At 38.5% G+C, this 21,469-nt stretch overlaps 1 protein-coding gene across 1 annotated transcript; it reads left to right on the forward strand.

The window, feature by feature from the left end:
* The first annotated feature begins 1,085 nt into the window (after nt 1-1,085).
* LOC309841218 (membrane-spanning 4-domains subfamily A member 3-like) lies at nt 1,086-12,024 on the forward strand. The gene is made up of 7 exons (XM_082684151.1): nt 1,086-1,433; nt 4,208-4,379; nt 5,026-5,160; nt 8,081-8,137; nt 9,456-9,614; nt 10,872-10,973; nt 11,583-12,024. Exons 2-7 carry the CDS (start codon nt 4,224-4,226, stop codon nt 11,610-11,612), a joined length of 639 nt encoding a protein of 212 aa, XP_082540277.1. The 5' UTR covers nt 1,086-1,433; nt 4,208-4,223; the 3' UTR covers nt 11,613-12,024.
* The last annotated feature ends 9,445 nt before the right edge of the window (nt 12,025-21,469 follow it).

Genomic DNA, 21,469 nt, shown 5'->3' on the forward strand with positions numbered 1-21,469 from the left:
GTTTATTTGGGAATAGTAGAGAATTACAACTTGAGAAAAGCAAGCTACAACAAACCACCGCCAAGGCAGACCAACAGAGGGAGGACCGCTCTTTTATAGAAGAAGCTGTGGGGAGCTGGGGAAAGCTACCATAAGCGCAAAGTCCATTGGACTAAAGAGGGAGTTCCAAGTATAGGGCCTCCTCATTGGCTGAGTTGTGGCTGGGCCGCTGTTAGGGAAGCACCTTTCTTCCTCGCACTGGGTAGTAAAGTAGATAAAGTAGCTTGAGAGGGTACGTCTCTTCTTGTGGGGTCTGCAATCCTCGAGAAGTGGTAGGGTGTGAGAGCTCCCCGCTTTGACCTCCCAACACCATTTTATTTTAAAGATTTGTTTGTTTGTTTGAGGGAGAGAGCATGAGAGAGTGAGCACAAGCAGGGATAAAAAGAAGAGAGACAGGGAGAAGCAGGATTCCCACTGAGCGGGGAGCCTGAATTGGGTCTCCATCCCAGGACCCTGAGATCATGACCTGAGCTGAAGGCAGGTGCTTGACCAATGGAGCCACCCAGGTGCCCCTTTCCAAACACCCTTTTAAACAAGGTTTCTTTTTATTAATTTTCACAATAATTCATCTTCTAAGCTGGGACACCTCTGAAAATGAAGAGAGGTGTTATTAAAATTGCACTGGGGGTAACAGGCACTGCTCTGATCTCACGGTACCCAGAGCCTGAAGTTTGCACACAGCCTGGCCAGGTATGGGCTGATGTTAGGAAAGCTGGTTAACGTTTCCCTGCGATAGTCTTCTTTTCTATGAAATTGGCCTAACAGTTGTTCCTTGGTCTGGAGTTAGCATTGACCCATTCTACATGTTCTACATGTCATGTAGGAGGAGGTGGATCAATGCATGTAGAACATGTAGAGTGATGACCCCTCCACGGCAATCATTCAATGTATTTAAACTACAGTTTATATACTTTTTGTACCTATAATGTTGGCAACTTAACTAGCCTTTTGAAGCCTGTAAGACCTGAGTGTGAGGCATGGGACCACTCTCCCTCATCTAGACACTGCTCTTACTGACTTTGTTCTTTGACATAACTCTTCAGTGCCCAGCCCCAGTGCTTTCCCAGCCATCTCCCTGTATGTCCTGCTTGTATTTCTTGTTCCAACAATGCATTGGGCAATGTCTCAATGCCAGAAGACAGTTACTCCTGCTGCCAGTTTCCTAATCAACGGTAAGCCTTCAGGAAGCACAGTGAACTCAGAGTGGTCTTAGCACGCTCTCCAGCCAATACATTTTCACTGACTCCTCTACACTGTTGCACAAGGCAAAGGCACGTTAAGTCGGAGTCAGAAGAGGCTGCAGATTTCCAGAAAAGACACACTAGCCATCATTTTCGAGTGTCTCCTACTTGGCTTCAGAGGCAAGACGTCTTCCGAGGCCTGAAGCCTCCAAGGTAAACCCTGTAGATTTCCTCTGCAGAGAAAGCCTCCTTTTTCATGATCTGCTCGGGGTGCCCCCCAGTGGGATGAGGATGTCTGCAGAGGTTTCTGTATGGTTGCTTTGTAGAGATTTGGAACTTCAGCGAAGAGCATGGCTTCCCTGGTGCCAAAATGTTAGATATAATTATATAGTTATTTCTTTGGGAAGACACGGGCCTGGACATGCATAGCCATGTGCACGCACGAACATAGGCATGCACACACACAGCCCTGAGATGTATTCCATCCAAGGGGCTGCCTCCAAGTTTGGCTGCCAGCTCTGGGAATGGGATGGTCTGGACACACCTGAAGCCTGGGATTTAGTGAGTGGGTTTCTGCATAAGCTCGGAGGGATCATAATGACATCCGAGAGCTGGGTCACCAGGCTCTGATTCCTATCTCCTCAGTTGTTGGCTGTGTGTTTTTTGGGAAGGGACATAACTTTCCTGCCTGTAAAATGGAAAGGATCACAAGAGTAGTACTTATTCATGTGGACGTGTGAGGGATAAATGGGTTGAATGAGTAGAACACTTAGAACAATGCCTGACACAGAGTAAAAGCCAGATGGGTGAATTTAACTGGGGTTCTCAGAAAATCTACACTTCTCTCACTTAAAAAAAAAAAAGCTAAATTGAGCAAATAATTGAACATAATTTATTTTGCCTAAAGGCTGAAAATTCTCCCTGGTAATTATAGTTATTCAAAAAAAAAATAAAATTAAATGATGTGGTTAGACTCGATTTCTCCCCTCTAGAAGTTCTCTGGGAGTTTCTCCGTAGGAGAGGCTCCAATCCTTGAAAACAGATTTTCAGTACAGCATGGCTCCATTGAGCTGGACCAAAAATTTATTTATTTGTTAAGCATGTATTCCCTGAGTGTCCAGTGTGTAACAGACAAGGACATAGCACTGACTTCTTATGTTGGGAAGACAGCAGATAAAGCTGAGCTTTCAGTCACTGGAGGCTTAGAAGGGTAAGTGGTATAAAAAGGGAAGCAGAAGACATTCTTAATAACAGGGAGCTTCCTCCAGACTTGGGCAGGACTGAAAAGGGCTTCCTGCATGAAAAGTGTGGATGTGGGCAAGGGGTCAGTCTGGAAAAAGACCAGACATTATCTAGGTGGAGCCGGAGGGACAACGTGTTCAAGATGGGAGGAATAATACTGAGAAGGAGGGTTTGAGACTTTTGAGAGCTTGATGCTTGGGGAATTAAAAGAAAGAAACCATGGCTGGATGGAGCTATGAGATAGGGAGGGGGAGGCATGAAGCTGGAGTAACAGGCAAGCAGCTTCTGATCATGAAGGAGCGCTGCTCCCCACATTACATACATTTTAAAGCAGTAGATGTCTTATCTAAAATATATGCATATTTCCCAGGGTGGCTGGTTGGCTCAGTCAGTGGAGCATGTGACTCTTGATCTTTGGGTTGTGAGTTCGAGCCCTACATTGGGTGTAGGGATCACTTAAAAAAATAAAATCTTTAAATATGTACACACACACACACACACACACACACACACACTTTTCCCAATGGAGAAATTTTATTTTATTATTTTTTAAAGATTTTATTTATTTTTTGAAAAAGAGAAAGACAGCACAAGCAGGGAGAGCAGCAGGCAGAGGGGAGAGGGAAAAACAGACTCCTCTCTGAGCAGAGAGCCCGATACAGGGTTTGATCCCAGGAATCTGAGATCATGACCTGAGTTGAAGGCAGAGGCTTTAACCCACTGAGCCACCCAGGTGCCCCTATCAGTTTTTATACTATGAAATTATACTGTCCAAGATGGAACATACTGTGTATATTTTAGTGATAATGTATTTTTTAGTTGCAATGATTGTGGTGGTTGTTTGGTGATCTTTATATATGATACTTTAAGTCCTTTTGACACAAGGCAGAGTGCAAGTTAAAGTCAACATTTAGCAACTGCTTGTTAGGTTAGGGACTTCATACCTTATCAAAGTTGCCCCTTATAAAGTTAATATGAAATTAAAATTATTTCCATTTACATATGTGAACACTGAAGTTCCCATTCCTAGATCACTCAACTAGTAAATGGCCAAATTCAGACTTCGACTTGGCTCTTCCATGGTGAGTAAACTATCCACAGCTATATGGCTGCCCAGAAGGCAATCTTCCCCTATAGTAGTATGTAGCATAAGATTTTTTAAAAATGTTGGCCCTTAAAGTAGAATGTCTCTAGTAGAGCTGAATTCATTTATAAAAGGTGTAAGTTTGGGTATGTGGTTTAACCTCTCTATACCTCCCTTTTCTCATCTTAAAGTGGGAATAATATTCCAACATAGACTGTCAGGAGCATTAAATATGTTCAGACATTCGCAGGAACTAGACCATGTTTGGCATGTAGCAGTAAGTACTCAATAAATTATACCTATTGTTATTATAGGAATATGACCAAAGGCATCTTCCTTACCTAAGGGTTCACCGCTCAGTGAAGCCATCTGTCTAGTTGTCTAGGATAGATTTGCAGAGAGAGGGGCCTATGTAATAATGTATACCTGTATATAAAAAAGAGAAGGGAAGGACTCTTCACTGTTTCAAGGTTAAATGAGACACCCAGACTTACTAGAATAGTCTAATGATTACTACCCCAAGACAAAATGAAACTCAACAATGGAAATTGTTGCACCATTTTGAAGTCATTTTGAATCAAACATATCTGTTGTGCTCAAAAATTTTTAGCTAACAGTAAAGGGGAAAACGTCAATCCTTTGGACTTCTTTTTTGTGACAGCCATCAATAACCCCAGATGGCCTCCCAAGAAGTTGGTAATGAAGAACCTAGGATAGCCTCAACAGGTAGTCCCCCAGCAAGCCAGGCGGAACCAGAGGTGATAAATAACTCTGTCTACCAGCCCATTGGTGAATGGCAAAATCATCTGAAGGAGAAACTACAAGCCTTTGGGGTATGTCAACCTTAGTTTAAAAAAGGTTTAAGATGGAAGAAAATACCTATCATATGGGAAATCTTGTTTATTCCCATCAGGGGGAATCTAAGTTATTCAACACTGAGTCAATAATGTACTTTTTAAAGAAAAGACCAGGATCTACTTTAGACTTGGAGAGTAGGAAACATCCTATCAACATTGGAGAATGGACTCCAGTCTGAGCAGCACATCAGGAGGCTGAGTTCTTATGAACTCATACTCCGCATCTTAAATTTAAAAATTGTGTTGAGGAAGGCTTAATGAACCGTTGTTTAATGTCTGGGTGCCTTCCCCATCATATTATGGCCCTAAAGTATGCTAGGAAGATGACTGACCTTATCTATGAGGTCGGCCATGTTGCCTGTACTCTTCTACCACTTTGGGGAAGGGGTTTGTGAGAATAAACAGGAGCAGGGAGAGAGGTGGAGATGAAGGGCTGCCCCTGGGATCGGTGGCGATAGCATGGGATGAAAACCTCCGAGCGTAAGCCCTAGCCCAGTTAAATTAGTTGACTTTATAATCATTTCAAGCAATGATACCTGCTTTCTGAAGGATATTAAAATGGTCTCTTCTCCATGTACATTAGTATATGACCATTATGCCTTTTCCCCCCTGCTTCTTACAGGCCGTCCAGATCCTGAGTGGAGCAATTATTCTGGTTCTAGGTGTTTTTCTAGGTTCCTTAAGAAACATATTCCATTTCTTCAGTGTGTTTTTCTTTATCTTCTACACAGCTTATCCACTGTGGGGCCCTATATTTGTGAGTATTCCTATTCCCCTGACCAGAGATCACTGCATAGATACCACTGCTAGAAATGTGTTGGATTATTATAGTGCCGTTCTTAGGTGATTTGAAGATTGCCTGCTATGGGTTTGATTTGTAATCTTTACACATGTTTTAAAAACAAAGTGCCTTTCTGACCAAGAGAAATCGTATTTTCTGAGTACAACTTAAGTCCCAAACATGAAGTTAATGTATTCATGTATTAAACCCAGGTATTATGGATACTAAGAAAATCAAATGGAAACTGAGTATTGGTGAATTGTCTTGTGTAGCCAAGAGAGTCCTGGTTTGAGACATAAGAGATTTGCCTGCTGATCACAGTCTTGAAATCAGAAGATTGATTTCCCCTATCTAGGTAAAAATGTAATCAATAAAATGGGCTTTGGTCCTAAGTGATCTTAAAATTTATTTATTTAGCTTTGTTATTTGACCATCACCTACCTGATGGTTTTTTTTTTTTTTTAAAGGTGATTAGTAGGAAGTATTTGTTAATTAGGTAGGGTTTGTTTTGTTTGTAGATTCTGGTATTAGAACTTCGAGAATTTATATGTGTTTGGTCTCAAACAAAGGTGCTACCATGGCATATCAAAGATGGGAAGGGTTAGCTGAAAATGGTAAATAGAACGTGTAATTGGCAAATGAAGAAGAAAAAATGTATAGCAAATTTTGAACTCTGATTTATTCATACCTTGTTTTTTTTTTTTTTCCTCCCCCAAAATCATTGACCTTCAGATGTCCTGCAAAACAAAATTGCTCATCATCTGGTCAAAAATTTCTTGACCCAAATCAGATCTCATGTTCTGACAAAAGAGTATATTCAGTTTCTGGATATAGTCTAACACATGTAATTTGGATTTAACATTTCTGAAATGTTTAAGTAGTTAATATAATCATTTAGATGACCTAGCTAGAATCTGGATTTTTTTTTCCAGAAAATCAGGAGTACACATTTTTTCTGCATCATAAATCCTATCTAAATGGGAAATTTCCATATTATAGAAAAGAGAATAATAGAGAGTCTCAATTATTCAACTGGAAATGAATATTCTTTTCTCAGAAAGCTGAGGTCAGTTTGTTGAAAAAAAGTAGTCAGGGAACTAGAACTCACTCTTTTAAGGCATCCTCAAGACTAAGATTCAAATCTGATTGTTGGATTCCCATTGCCAGAAACTTTTCTCTGGCTCTGTATCACCAGCGGAGCAAAAGTCTAAGATCTGTGACTTGGAACAAAGCGTTTCCTATCTGGCCTTTCTATACCCTTGTCTCCCTCCCCTTTCTTCTGTATACAGACCCTGCTATCTACACACACTGATGTGTGATTCCTTCTGTTTACCAATTTTCCTCTTACTTAATCCTTGTTAAACCATGTGCCTTTGGAAAAGATATTTTAGCTCTTGCCCTCCAGCTTCCTAGGATAGTAGAAATAATATAAGGACCTTCTCACTGGGTCACTAGGAAATTAAGTGGAAAAAATATATAAAAACCTTAGCTGTTTTTAATAGGCGCTTCATGTTTGCTGGGCCCATATCTAGTATCTTACCATGTGTTATTTCATTTTATCCCCATATAGCTATAAGATCAGTGACATGGAGCTATGAACATCTCTATCTTACAGAAAAAGAAATGCAGGCAAAGAGGGGTGTGACAGTTTGCCTCAGGAAACGGAATGAGAAAAGTTAAGATGGCATCAAGACACAGAGCATATGCTCTTGACCATGAGGGTCTAATGAGCCTGGAGTTTCTTGTGATAATCACTTTTTTATTTGAAGTGGAATTCAAAACCCGTTCCTTCATGTTCAGTCAGAATTCAAGAATTGAATTTATGTAGCGAGCTTTAGCTCTCCATGATTTTGATGTTTGCCTTCAAACCCTACGATTGGTTTGATAAAGGGTTGTAAGATATATGAGACAGAAAACAGAATGAACTTTTAAGAAAACCATGAACTTGGGGCACCTGGGTGGCTCAGTGGGTTAAGGCCTCTGCCTTCGGCTCAGGTCATGATCCCGGGGTTCGGGGATCGAGCCCCGCATCGGGCTCTCTGCTCGGCAGGGAGCCTGCTTCCTTTCCTCTCTCTTTGCCTCTATGCCTCCCTGTGATTTCTGTCTGTCAAAATAAATTAAAAAATCTTTGAAAAAAAAAAAGAAAACCATGAACTTGTAGAGAATTCAATTTATCAAATTAGAGTCATGAAAACAAGAGCTTATCAAAAAAAATCATTTAAAAAATTAGTGGACATTTCAATATAGACAGATTTGCAGAAGTTCTTTAAGAAAATCTAATCCAGGGGCACCTGGGTGGCTCAGTGGTTTAAGGCCTCTGTCTTTGGCTCAGGTCATGATCCCAGGGTCGGGAATTGAGCCCTGCATCGGGCTCTCTGCTCAGCGGGGAGCCTGCTTCCTCCTCTCTCTGCCTGCCTCTCTACCTACTTGTGATCTCTTTCTCTGTCAAATAAATAAATAAAATCTTTAAGAAAATAAAAAAAAGAACATCTAATCCAATGAATCAAACCCTTATCTGAAGCCTGGGTAAGAACACAAGAATAATGTTACATATGTATGTGCATATAAATAAATGTTATCTACATTAAATATAAATTATGTTACATTAAATATATGTATTTATTATATTTTTAAAGTATGCACACTCATGTAACCTATAAAAAGCCAGACATATAACATGATGATAATATATATTTGGTCAAAATTTTAATGAATTTAAAATTTCATTGCTATAAAATGATGAACGACATCAAGTATAATTCATGTGGTAGAATGTTAATTTAAAAAAGAATCTTTGTACAACCATTGCTAAATAGCTACTAATTCAAAGAGTACTAAGAAAAAATAGTTGAGATTTAGTATTCTCTAATCTGCTTTGTTTCCTGTGTTCAAGCAGTTCATTGTTTCAGGATCCTTATCTGTTGTCACTGGGAGAAAGCCCACAAGAGCGCTGGTAAGTGGCAGTTCTTCTTGTCTTCCTATGATCATAGGACTTGAAATAAATTATCTATTAATAGCAGGAGAGTAGAGGTTGGTGAATCCAGCTGAGATACTGAGTCTCATGTAATGCACAAGAAAATTAATTCTCTTATCTTAAGGCACTCAGATGGTAAATTATCAGAAAGTCATAGAGATTCGAGTGATTATTGGGATGGTTCTCTTTAATAGTTGATGAATCTGAAGCTCAGAAAAAGGCTTCTTGACTTTTGTGTGTTGTGAAACTTGATGAATTCTAATGACTTAGAGCATACACTTTCTACCGCTGATTCCACCACCGAAAGAAAGCAAAAAGTTCTATTCCTTCAGTGATTCATGAAGCACTTACTATGCCCCTATTATGCGTTCTCTCTGAATCATCTGCCCAGCTACACAGCTTCTCTAGCTCATTCTCTGCCCCTCCCTGGATGGCCACCTCGAACCCTAATCCCTTTTCTCTCACCTTTATTCTCTGTTGATGACCTTGCTTCCTATTCTGAGAAATGCAAGCCACTGGAGAGAACGTTCAGACCCCCACTCTAATATCCACTTTGTGGACCAGATCTGTACCATTTCTCTTTTCATTCTAACCTCTTATAGCAGGCGACCTCTCCACTATTTTCTCTAAAGCCGGTATCCCTCCTTGAATACGAGATTCCATTTTGTTTTTTTTTTTTTCCATCCAAGTGCACCACTCCAAATGTCTTTCTGCTAGATCTTTTTAATCAGCCTATAAGCATCCAGTAACTGCTCTAATTAGAAAAAATATATACAGTTTCAGTTAAACTCATTCCAAAAGGCTTTATTTTCTTCTCTACCCCATCTCCATAACTATTCTCCTTAAGATTACTGAAGACTTCTGAGCACCTGGGTGGCTTCGTTGGTTAAGCAACTGCCTTTGGCTTGGGTCATGATCCTGGAGTTCCAGGATCGAATCCTGTATCGGGCTCCTCACTGCATCTTCCTAGGCAGCATTCCTATTAACACCCCCACTTCCGCTTCTCTCTGGATGTCCAGGTCCTCCTCTCTCCACTCCATTAGCCCTAATACTTATTCCCCTTCAAAAATACTACGTAGTTTACCAATTTGTATGCTTAATTGTTTTTTTTTGTCTTTGCTGCTAGCATGTAAGCTCCATGAGGGTATGGATCTTTGTTCTGGGATGTGCGCCCAGCATCTAAGATGATTCTGGGTGTGTAAAGAACCTTAAATTGATATTTATTTAAATGAACCACCACCAAAGGAAGGAAGGATGTGCTTCCTATATTAAATGAAAATTCCTATTCTTTTTTTAGGTGCAAAACACTTTTGGAATGAATATTGCCAGCGCTACTGTGGCTCTAGTTGGGTTTGTTTTTCTCTCAATAAATTTAGCAGTTAATAAGCAGTCTTTCAAGATCTGTGAGGCTTCACAGTCACAGGACTTATGCATTTACGTGGGCATCTTTTCAAACGTATGTTTTCCAAAATTATGTTTAATTATAAAATATTTCAAACAACCCAAAATGTACAGAAGAATAATGTATCAGGTATCATGGAACTTTGATTTGAATCTGGGCTTGGCCATGTATTAGCTCTGTAATGAAGGTCAAATTAGACAATCTTTCTGTGCTCCAATTTGCTCATCTTTCAAAAGAGGATGATAATAGTATCATTCTTGCAGAGTTGGTGTAAGAATTAAACAAGTTAATATTTGATGAACTGTTGAGACCATGCACATTTTGTTATACTATTAATATTGATTACTACTACTATTACACTCTCCAGAGGAGTTAAATTGAAAAAAAAATTTATTTCACATCTTAATAAACTGACTTGGGAGTTTTGCAGTGTTCTCTGTAGTTTGGGATTTTCTTTTTTTTTTTTTTAAATTTTTATTTTTTATAAACATATATTTTTATCCCCAGGGGATTTTCAAATCAAGACTGACTTCTGAATTTTGGCAGTTGTCTTCCTTTTAGAGGGAAGCTCCTTAAAAACCTTTTCAAATGACTTCATTGTTTGTGTTAGAAATTCTCCTTTTGAGGTCCAATTAGAATTAAGATTTTCTTTCAAATTTACCTATTTTCTCCATGATGACCTATTTTATAATCTATTTTTACTGACTAACTCCTGTGTGCTGGCATAGAAGTTTGTGCATCAATTTTCCCAAGTTGTATTTTTAATTATATAAGTTTATATTTATATTGGTCTGATTTTTTATTCCTGTGGATTTCATAGTATTTTCCTTCTGGAGCAATTTTATATTTGTGTCTTCAAGGTGCCTCAGTGGTAACAGAGGAATTGCTAGTCTAGTGATTTTAGTGTTTGGTTGCTAGCGATGGTGTAAATGCATAAAACCGCTAATGAAATTCCATTAATGAAATGATGGAGGGGTCATTTTTGTCTATTTACTTGTCTGCCTAGTTTGCTATGATTCAAATTAGTAGATGTTAATGAGAATATCAGCATTTCGCCTCCACAGTTTCTTTACCCGTGCCTACCTCACGTGCGTTGATAAATGCAATGTATCTCTCTCTAGGGAAAGTATTCCCATGTTTTTAGGTTGGTAAATTGTCTCTTGTAGAGTGTTTGTGTATGTCTGTGTCTTAAACCTAATCTGTGGTTCACTTTGTTCTAAGGGCAGGAGACGTTATATTTGGTTTCCTGATGACACTTTTTTCCCTCTGAATGTTTGTGCTGGGTTTGATATGAGACATTCTATCCCCTAGGGCCTGATGTCTGTAATGCTGATTCTTACTTTGCTGGAATTGTGCATAAGCATCTCTGTCTCAGCCATGTGGTGCGTAGAAAGCTCACGTAATTCGACCGAGGTGGGTTTGTTTCCATAACTAATAATTCACATGGACTGCTAGGGTTTGAGGTTCTCACTGAGTCCCAGAATTGGAAAGACACAATTATGCAGTAATGATTTGTGGGGTTCCTGGAGTTAGAGATGGTGTGAATATGTGGGATGGAATCAAGGCTGGAAAAATGAGGAAACAGTGTATTTCATATAATATTCAATACATGTATAAAATCATAGTATCATGTTATAGTCATATAATTAGTATAATAATCAATAAATTAAAATATCAATAATAATACAATTAGTACAAGATAATAAATATTATAATAACATTTAGTACATTTTTATTCAGATATAATTAAGTTCAATTATTTACTCATAACTTATCAGTTTTTTGTTGTATAGCCAGGAAAAAATTATAAGTTCTTTACAGATTTTAAGTAACTCAAGTATAAGATGAAAACATTTTCATGCTCCTCTAATGTTTGTTTTGAGGATCATGTACATAAAACCTTCAGCACAGTAATGATCAGCAATCACATGTTATTGGTGATGATCATGATGATTAAGGAAGGGTTGGAAGGAGAGGGAGGTGATGATCCTATTCTTGGACATTGATATTTTTATTTTCCAGGTGATTTCCACTCCTTCCAATTCTGTATAAGCAGGAATGCCTCCTGATGAAAATAAGTCTGAGAGCAAGGAAATTCAAGCTTAAATCTCCAGTGAGTCAGAGCTTCATCCAAGAACTCGGGAGGATGGGAGCCTGCAAAACGCGATCCTGTTCTCTTAGGGCACCAATCATGAGAAACTTGAATATTTGACTCAATTTTCTTCTGTTCCAATTATAAACCCCATTAGTATGTTTGGGTATGGAAGGAAAAATATACTTCTTTAGACATTCTTGGTTTTGTAATGTCTGTGATCACCGCTCCAAAGTTGTTCGCAAAATCAGTGTCTTTCTTCTTACCTACCTATTCCACTGCCTAATAAGTTTTAAAGAAGTCAAATAGAAAAATTCCTGTTTTATGTGTTTTCTCTAAACCCAACTCCCAACCACCCACTAAAAAAGAAAATGAGTCATATATTTTTTTTTCATTGCAGAAAAACACTTCCTGACTTTAGCTGACATATGCATTGTTAAAACTCAAATAAAAATCCATCATTATCTTCAAGATACATTTTTACTACATTTGAGGTGGGGAGGGTCAAGCCTCAGAGATTTTGTTTCAGTCAGCTGCTGAGATTCCAATATGCCCTGATACATAAAGGATGGTGGAGACCAGGGACTTTGAGAGCAGTATCAACATTTGTTCTTCAAAGGATGGTGAGAAACTGCAAAGTAGAGACGTAAAAAATAAGCCTTTGGAATCTCACAGATCTGGCTTTAAATTTTGATAACTGTCACTTATTACCTGTGTGAATTTGATCAAGTTACTTAATCTCCTTGATCTGTTTCTCCTCATCTATAAAAGACGTGTGATAATATCAATGACCTTCAGGTACCTGGGTGGCTCACTCGGTTAAGAAACCTACTCTTGATTTCAGCCCAGGTCAAGATCTCAGGGTCCTGGGATCGAATCCCACACTGGGCTCCATGCTCAGCTCAGAGTCTGCTTGAGGTTCTCTCACTCCCTTTCCCTTTGTCCCTCCCACTGCTTGTGCTCTCTCTCTAAATAAATACATAAATAAAATAAAATAAAATAAAATCTTAAAAAACATCAATGACCTTATCAGTTGTTATGAGGCAAAATATGCTTACAAGTACTAAATAATGCTGGTGTTATGGTACTGCTGCTGCTGCTACGGCTGAAGTGGGGTGGTGGTCAGATGTGCAGGGAAGATGGCAGAAACCCTCACTTCTGTATGGCTCCTCCTATCCCCTAGGGATATTAATGGTTATCTTTTCAAGGTGGCATTTTGATGTTAAACCTCCTTCTGATATATGTGATTCCTGATTTATCCACTACTGAAGTGCTTATGTTTCACATTTATAAATGAATTCCCTTCTCTTGATACTAAACTGTGTCATTCAGAGTGTCCGTAAGTTCATACCTATAGCTACTCTTAGCTCCTTGTTTACCATGTATGCAAAGATTCTTCCACACTCTTCTCAACTTGTTGTTGCCTCTCCAGAGCATGCACACACATACACACTCATTATATATATATAATATATATATTAGAATACATATATATATACATATATGTATATATACATATATATAATACATATATATACACATATATATAAAATGAGTGTGTATGTGTGTGCATGCTCTGGATATATATATGTGTGTGTATGTGTATATATATGTATTTATATATGTATATATATGTATTCTAATCTGCTTTTTAATCCATTCAACAATATCTGGAGAGTGTCAACTATGTGCATGTGCTGTGGTAGAAGTTTAATGTATGATAGAGAATGATGGATAGTTTTTGCTCTCAAGTTGCTCATAGTAAGAGATATAGACCTATGGAAATATGTGATTACAACATGGAGTGATAAGGGCTATGATAGGAAGAGTATAGGATTCTGGGAAGATGTAGGAAGAGTTTCTAACTCAGGCAAGAGGGGATAACATTTTTTTCTTAGAAGACTTCTAAACCGAGCTCTTAAAGATAACTAGAGTTGGCAAGATGAAGGGGGATGCATGCAAAAGTCTTTAAGCTGGGGAGAATTGGGGATATTCAGGGAACTAACAAAAGAGTTTAGTGTATCTATGATGTGTGAGAGGCAGATGGCAAGATAAAACTTTAGAAAGAGAGGGAAATTACACACATCACAGGAGATCATAAGACAAACTCTATGAGTCTTCAGAAGCAATTGAAAATTGTATGTAGTGGTGTTGAGCTGGGTTATATAGACTTGTGAGAGCTGATTTTAAATTTTCAAGGTGACTTGAAATTAGCTGTGGTGGTAGTATTTATACCTCAGAGACTGGTAAGCCGCAAGTCACATTCCCACTCGCACCCTCCAACTCTGGAAAGCCAGTTGTTGAAATTTACAGCACTCTACTGGGAAAATATGGACAGGGCATACACTTGCTTGAAATTTAGAGATATCCTTTTGGTTGCAATGTAGAGTGTATTGCAAGGAGTTTGTGAAGAAGAGGTTGATTAAGAGTCTGATACAGTACACAAAGCAAATGGTAGGTGCCTATAGACTTCTCCAGAAAAAAAGTGATTTATAGTAACATTTGTATTATCATTTTTCATTATTTCTACTTTTCTCCTCTAATATGTTATAATTAAACAAATCATTTTTTGGTATTTTTCCAAAGATATCTGCTAACAAATTTTGATCAAAACATATTGACATCCTATAGTGGACATTGGGATTGCCTGTCTGGCAGCCATTCTAGCTATCCCTGGCTTGATGGCAACCTTGAGATTTTGGTGGAGACTGCAGGACTCACCATGGTAAATCTGAACCCATAAGAACATTTCCATTCCTGATTGTATCAGCCCATGAAATGTCCCTTAACCAGGGCTTGATTCATGTGTGGAACCATCAACATTAAGTTAGAGGCTCTTTTATGAATGTAAAATATGACCTTCCCTTTCATCATATTTGTGAACTAAGCTGAAGCTAGAATTAGTAGCTATAGTGGCCGTGGCGAAAACCAACCTCAGTAGTAAGCTGAAGGCAATGTGAGAGAATTTCAGAAAACAGAAACCAAACCCTAACCTACCCACATCTGAAATTTAACCCATATCTGGAATTAGAAGTTTCATGAACACATACATTCTGTTTTTATTGTTAAACATTTGTTGCAAATATCTTCTCCCATTCTGATTTTGTTTTGTTTTATTTTGGTGTTTCTGTTACTTCTTGTTTTGCTTCCACCGTGAATTGTTGTTGTTTTATTTACTCACTTTTCATCATGATTTATGCATTTTGCATTTTGGACAAGAAACTCTTCTTTACCTCAAGTCCTTGGAGATTTTCTTTTTATATTAAGATTTTTAATATATCCATAATTTACTTTTTCTATAGTGACATCATCATCATCATCACCATCATTATCATCATTCTCCTTTTGGAAAGCTAATAATTCTAGAATATTTTGGTTGAATATCTCCTTATTTGCCATACTGAAGTTCACATACATTCATGCACATACCCAGAGCCTCCTACTTCAGAGACTTTGTTGTTGTTACAAAAATAACACATTGTTTTAGTTGCACAATTATTTTTGGGTAGTATAGACATTTAACAGTATCAATTCTTGTAATCCATGAACATGGAATATATTTGTATTTATTTTTGTCATCTTTAATTTTTTTCACTGATATTTTATGGTTTTTAGTTGTTCTCTTTAACTATAGGATTTTTCCCTTCAAGATCTTGCTCATCTTTTATTATATTTACATCTACAAATGGGGGCAAATTACTTTCTTTTTTAAAGATCAATATATATCCCTAGTCTTTTCGCATCTGAGACATTTTCTCAGACTCTTCTTGTTTTCATGACTTTGACATTTTTGAAAAGCACTGTTCTGGTATTTTGTGGAATGTCTTCTCAGTGTGATAATATATGCCATGATTCAAATAGATTTATGGTTTTGGAGGAAGACTTTCATACAGTTGAAGTACCTTTCTCATCACATCATGTAAGGACACCCAGTATACTCATGATATCAATATGGCGTCATTGGTGTAGTAAACCATGATTACTTGGTTAAAGTCTCCCCAAGATGTGCCTCTCTAGTTTGTAGACTGTTTTGAGCTGAAGGCAATCAAGACTCTGTGGGCTCAAGAGAAACTTTGTCCCTCCCTTAACTACCTAGGGGGATCTAAACTGGAGATCTTTCCCAGAATAAGAGTTATTGCCAGAGACAAAATTTTTTAAAAAGATTTATCTATTTGTTTGAAAAAGAGAGAGAGAGCATGCACAAACAGGAGAGGGACAGAAAGAGATGGAAAGAGAGAATCTCAAGCAGACTCCCCACTGATTGTGGAGCGTGACATGGGCCCCCATCTTATGACTCTGAGATCATGACCAGAGCTGAAATCAAGAGTCACACGTTCAACCAACTGAACTACCCAGGCACTCCACCAAAGATAAATTTTATATGAGTGACCCACCTGTGTGGCAGGACAAACATCCAGTTACCAAACATATACCTTTCTTCTTATTGCCCCGTGATTTTCCCTCCTCTTCTTTGAAGGGCCAGATTTTTTCCCATTCCTTAACTCAGACTTCATTTTACCTTTTTTGTCTTTGTGCCTCTCATATATGTGGAACTCTCATACATAAGAAATTAAATTTTATTTTCTCCAGTTAATCTGTCTCATGTCAATTTAATTCTTGGACCAGCTGAAGGAAACTTTGAAGGGAAGAATAAAATTTTTCCTCCCCAACATCTTTTAGATGTCTTCACTGAAAAGTTGCTATTTTTTCCTCTTCCATCCTCCAATCATTACAAGTGAATTAATGTCTAGTTTACATTCAAGGGGAAGAGAAATGAGCTCCACCTCCTGGAGAAAGGGCTATCAAAACAAAGACAGGCATTCGTTAAAACCACCATTGTAATAAATATTTTAGAAAAGACATTTTGAGGCTATATAAATATCCTATTTCTCCTTAAAGTTTCACTCATTAATTTTATCATTCACATATAGAATTTTCTTGCAGCAATTACTTCTGTATCATTCAAAAGTTGATTTTCTATATCCCTCATTTCTTCTTCCTTTATTATTTGAATTCTGCAAAGAAGATTTGTCCCTTTTCTCTCATTTCTTTCTTCATTAAATCACTTATTTATATCTGTCTGGACTAATACATATTTATATTACTCTTTGTGTTATGACACATATTTTTTTAATTGGTCCAATTGTTCCAGTTTTTGCTGTTGAGAGCTGAGCTGACTTCTGTGTAGTTTTGACATGCTCCCAATGTTCCCTTTCTTTTTTAGCACTTTGCTGTTTTCTAGAACCAGAAGATAGTTCAGGTTCATTTCCCTGTTGCAGACATAGAATTTCCATTTCTATAGGGAGACCTGGTTTCTTTTTGGAGGGAAATTATGTTTTAAAAAACCTAATATGGGGTTAGGTATGCTTATTGCTACAAAAGTCACTGTTTTAGACCCCCTCAGTGGACAAGGTGAAGAAATATACATAAAACACTAACCTGTGTGCACACATGTTTATATTTATTGCTGTACCTGTTATCCGCACATATGTTAAAGGATACATGAGTTCATACTCATCTCTTCTACTCAAATCTAGCTCCACAGGATTCATTCTAGCAGCAGCCCCGCCCTGCTTGTTAATAACCTGTTTATATATAAACCTTGTTTATAACATGTAGGAAATCTGGCAATGATTATCCAACATTTATTTGTGTGTTTGTTTAACCTTAGCATACTTGTAAAGTTGTTTCAGAATTGCTCGCCAGTATTATGTAATACTAAATTTACCAACAGGAGCACGGCACTGATGTACAGCTCCCTTTGTCTTTTGTCTGTGGTCTGCAGTCAGAGAAGCTGTTTGTCAGCCACTTAGGTCAGCTTCATTTAACTCCCTCCTCTTCCAGTGAGGTTTCCGTGTGTTTCTACTAAGGTTTAATTCATTTTTCACAGTCTGCATAATATCCTGAGTCCCACAGTTATCCTGGTTGACTTTTTTCTTTTTTCCTCTTCTTTCCCTTTCCTCTTTCCTTTCCTTTCCCTCCTTCTTTTTAGCTTTGAGGGAAAATAAAGGATATGGGGGAATTCTTCTCTTGTAGGAAGTCACATTCTACCTTTGACTTGCTGTAAGATCATTTATATGGTCCTTAGTTTAGACTCTGCCTGACTCAGGCTTTCTTCCTTTCACCCCACAAAAGCCCTGTGACCTGGAGAAAGTAGCACAGCTTTGCAATAATAAAACCTCAGCTCAGGAAAATATTTTATTTATCTGAGAGAGAGAGACAGAGACAGAGACAGAGAGCATGAGCAGGGGTGAGAAGGAGAAGCAGGCTCCCATCATGGGGGGTTGGTCTCAGGGTCCTGGGATCATGACCTGAGCCAAGGGCAGATACTTAACCAGGCACCCCAAAACTCAAAAATTTTAAATGATTTTTCTATAGTTTGTAAAGTACTTCTGCTCATCTTTTCTCCACTGTGTTTTGTGAAATTCCTTCAGTGAAGCCTGGGTTTTATTTTGGGTTAGACTGGGGTCAGGGCAGTGGTTCACTGTTGGGTTTAGAATAGTGGGAATTATAGGGGTCCAGAGGGTGTTGGGCCATGATGTGCCATTTTGGCATGCAGATGATTTTGAGCTGAAAAAAACCAAGGCCTAAAAGACCCAGAAGAAACTTTGACCTTTTTGCTAACTGCCTAAAAGAATTTCAATAGAGAACATCCTCCGGAAGGAGAGCTACCATCATAAAGAACTACAGTATGATGTGAACCAGGTGCAGGAGGCTCGGAGAGACCTAGCAAAGTCTATTGAAACTCCTATGCTCCATTGTTTCTGCATGTCCCAACAAACACTTGCTTACCAAACATTTTCTATCATCTTCCTGTGAATTGCTTCCCGTCCCTTTGAAGTCCCAGACACTTACCCCTCCTCCTTCGTTTAGGTTGACATACATGCCCAGTTTTATTTGCCTTTGGAATTTCACGTGTTTGTGTGGATTCCACATAGTAGATAACAAAATTAATTTTTCTCCCATAATTCACTTTAATTTGTAGACCAGCCCAAAGAACTAGGAGTAAAGGGGGAAATGTTCCCTTTCCTCCCTAATGAATGATTCATCTATTCATTCATTCACTTCTTCAGTATTGAGTTTCTACCACATGCTTTGTCCTTCTGTTAAAAATTCAGAGATAAAAGTGCAACTTGTGGAATCATTTTGTCCCTACTTTCATGGAACAATAATAAATGAAGTGAAATGTGTAAAATAAAACCCCAACCAGACAAAGGGTTACATAAATAGTCACAATTTTGATCAATGGGTAAAGATGAATTTGAGTCATCTATACAAGCATTCCCTTCTGGATGAATTGTCTCACCCATATCTGATGCAGGTGATACTTAGATAAAACTCGGGACTTAGACTTTGGGCTGATGCTGGAATGAGTTAGGGGCATTGGGCTGGAATGAGTGTATTGCATATGTGAGAAGGACATGAAAATAGAGACAAATTTTGGATGTCTGCCGTCTCCCTAGTAAGAGATCCTAGTAAGTTTTTTTAATATGAGGAAGGTATCATAAAGAATACATGGGCAATTTTTTTAGAACATAGTACATGGGTGGGTCTCTAGTTTGAAAACGCTACTGACTATCCAGTAGAATTAATGCATAAAATTTACATTATATCTAAACATTATGTATTTTTACCTTTATGGATTGAGAGAAATTATAAAGACGTCTAGAGAGAAAATACATGACATATTTCAAATATTTGTAATTTTGTAAATAATTGTGAAGTTACATTGGAATTGCCAAAATGAACTCTAGATGCTAGAAGAAAAGAGAGTGAATGGTTCTGAGTAGAAGAATATTTTCCAGTTTAAATGCCATACTTCTCTAGAATTCAATCAAATATGGGCGGTGTAAAAAGAAAATGTTCAGGCCAGCAAAACCACAAAAACTCTATCTCCCAGATACCCTACCTCAGCATGTAACTGGAGAGTGTGTTCTACCCCTCTCATGGGCAAATCGAAATGGAACTAGGGAGCCCTACAGGGGGCGCTTTTGCACACATACCATTCCCCACAGCGGGCATTGCCGCAGGAAGGAAGATGATGAACTTAGCAAGGGAGAGTATTTTCGACCAAGAATATATATATATTTTTAAGATTTTATTTATTAATTTGACAGAGAGAGAGATCACAAGTAGGCAGAGAGAAAGGCAGAGAGAGGAGAAGGGAGGCAGGCTCCCCGCCTAGCAGAGAGTCCATCACCCAAGAATTTTATCTCCTGCCTTTAAGAAAAGGACTAAAGATCTCTCCCAGTTCCTGCAACCATGCACCAACCACTGCTTGCAGCCGGTGAGAAATTGCCACAGCCTCACACTAAGCAGAAGTTTTTGGTCAGAAGAGAACAAATACATTAGACACATAACTTTCCCTGTGAAATTGCCATTTTGGGAGCTAGAAGGGGTGGGAGCAGATAGAGAACAGACACGTGCAGGACCTTGGCAGTTGAGTGGCCCAGAAGCAGCAATGGCAGGCAGATCGGCTCCAATTTCAGGAAAGGTTTGAAGAGATTTTAAGCACCTGGGTCGTCTGTGTAAATCTTTCTCTTTGCATTTCTTAAGTCAAAATGAAGAGACAATGGCTTTCGCTTTTAGATCCACCAGTTCTGTGTTCTGAACAATGTTTTCTTATTTCCTTCTTTTTTATAACCCAACTTCCCATGGAACCTTGGCGTTTGTGTCCATTTTGGCCTTTCTGGGCCTCTTAAAGAGAGAGACAAAAGGACAGAGAGAGAGAGAGAGAGAGACAGAGAGAACAAAGCTGTAATGATTCCTTTGGGAGTATCAGAAAATACGAGGAATATCATCTTCCCATTTGTAAAATGAAAACTGGTGCATATTTATTTTAAGTAAATTGAGCATTCAGTTGGAGAATACAATTGTTGAGGTGGGATCTGAAAGGACATCTCTTCTGAGTGTGAAAGAGTAAGTCCAGTGTGTACTGAGAAAAAAAAAATGCTCGTGGAAAGCATGTGCAAATGTTCTGCCTGGATGTTACACACACCCTGCGGTGCAGGAAATGATCTCTCTAGTATCTCTTTCTTTCAGACAGAGGCATAATTAAATCTCATCTTGATAATCTTGCCTCCACCAAAAAAAAAAAAAAAAGTTATATTGGCATATGTTTCAATGTTCACAATCGCAAAAGACAACACTGCATGTTCTAAGGACTCAGATGTGGGGACAGGATTGGGTAAGCATCTCCAGAGGGATAGAAGAACGTGCTGGTGAAACCAGGGTATGAAGCAAGTGGGGGGCCAGAAGATAGGTTTTAGTTTCTGGTTTGCATTTTGCAAGTCTCTATTGAAAATTCTCACAAAACAGTGTCCTTATGCCTCCATCAGAAAGGACGAATACCCAACTTTTGTCTCCACATGGGCAGGACTGGAAGAGATTATGCTGAGTCAAATAAGTCAAGCAGAGAGAGTCAATTATCACATGGTTTCACTTATTTGTGGAGCATAAGGAATAACACAGAGGGCATGAAGAGATGGAGAGGAGAAGGGAGTTGGGGGAAATTGTACAGGGAGACAAAACATGAGAGACTGTGGACTCTGAAAAACAGTCTGAGGATTTTGGGAAGGTGGGGGGTGGTGGGAGGTTGGGTGAGCCTGGTGGTGGGTATTATGGAGGGCACGTATTGCATGGAGCACTGGGTGTGGTGCATAAACAATGAATTCTGGAACATGGAAAAGAAATTAAAAAAACAAATTTAAAAAACAAAACAAAATAAGAAAAATAATATCATGTCCAAATACCAAAGACCGTCCACAATTTGTTTCCTGTCTAAACCTTAAGCCTGACTTCTAATTATTTGCTGCAC

The sequence above is a fragment of the Mustela nivalis genome (genome assembly GCF_964662115.1).
Source record: "Mustela nivalis genome assembly, chromosome: 9".
In the NCBI taxonomy this organism is placed as follows: domain Eukaryota; kingdom Metazoa; phylum Chordata; class Mammalia; order Carnivora; family Mustelidae; genus Mustela; species Mustela nivalis.

What these genes read in the sequence shown, in the direction of transcription:
- LOC309841218 (XM_082684151.1), top strand. Translation starts at nt 4,224, where the DNA reads ATGGCCTCCCAAGAAGTTGGTAATGAAGAACCTAGGATAGCCTCAACA. An exon ending in AGAAACTACAAGCCTTTGGG is followed by an intron (nt 4,380 to 5,025) that starts GTATGTCAACCT and finishes TGCTTCTTACAG; the next exon opens with GCCGTCCAGATCCTGAGTGG. An exon ending in ACGTGGGCATCTTTTCAAAC is followed by an intron (nt 9,615 to 10,871) that starts GTATGTTTTCCA and finishes TCTATCCCCTAG; the next exon opens with GGCCTGATGTCTGTAATGCT.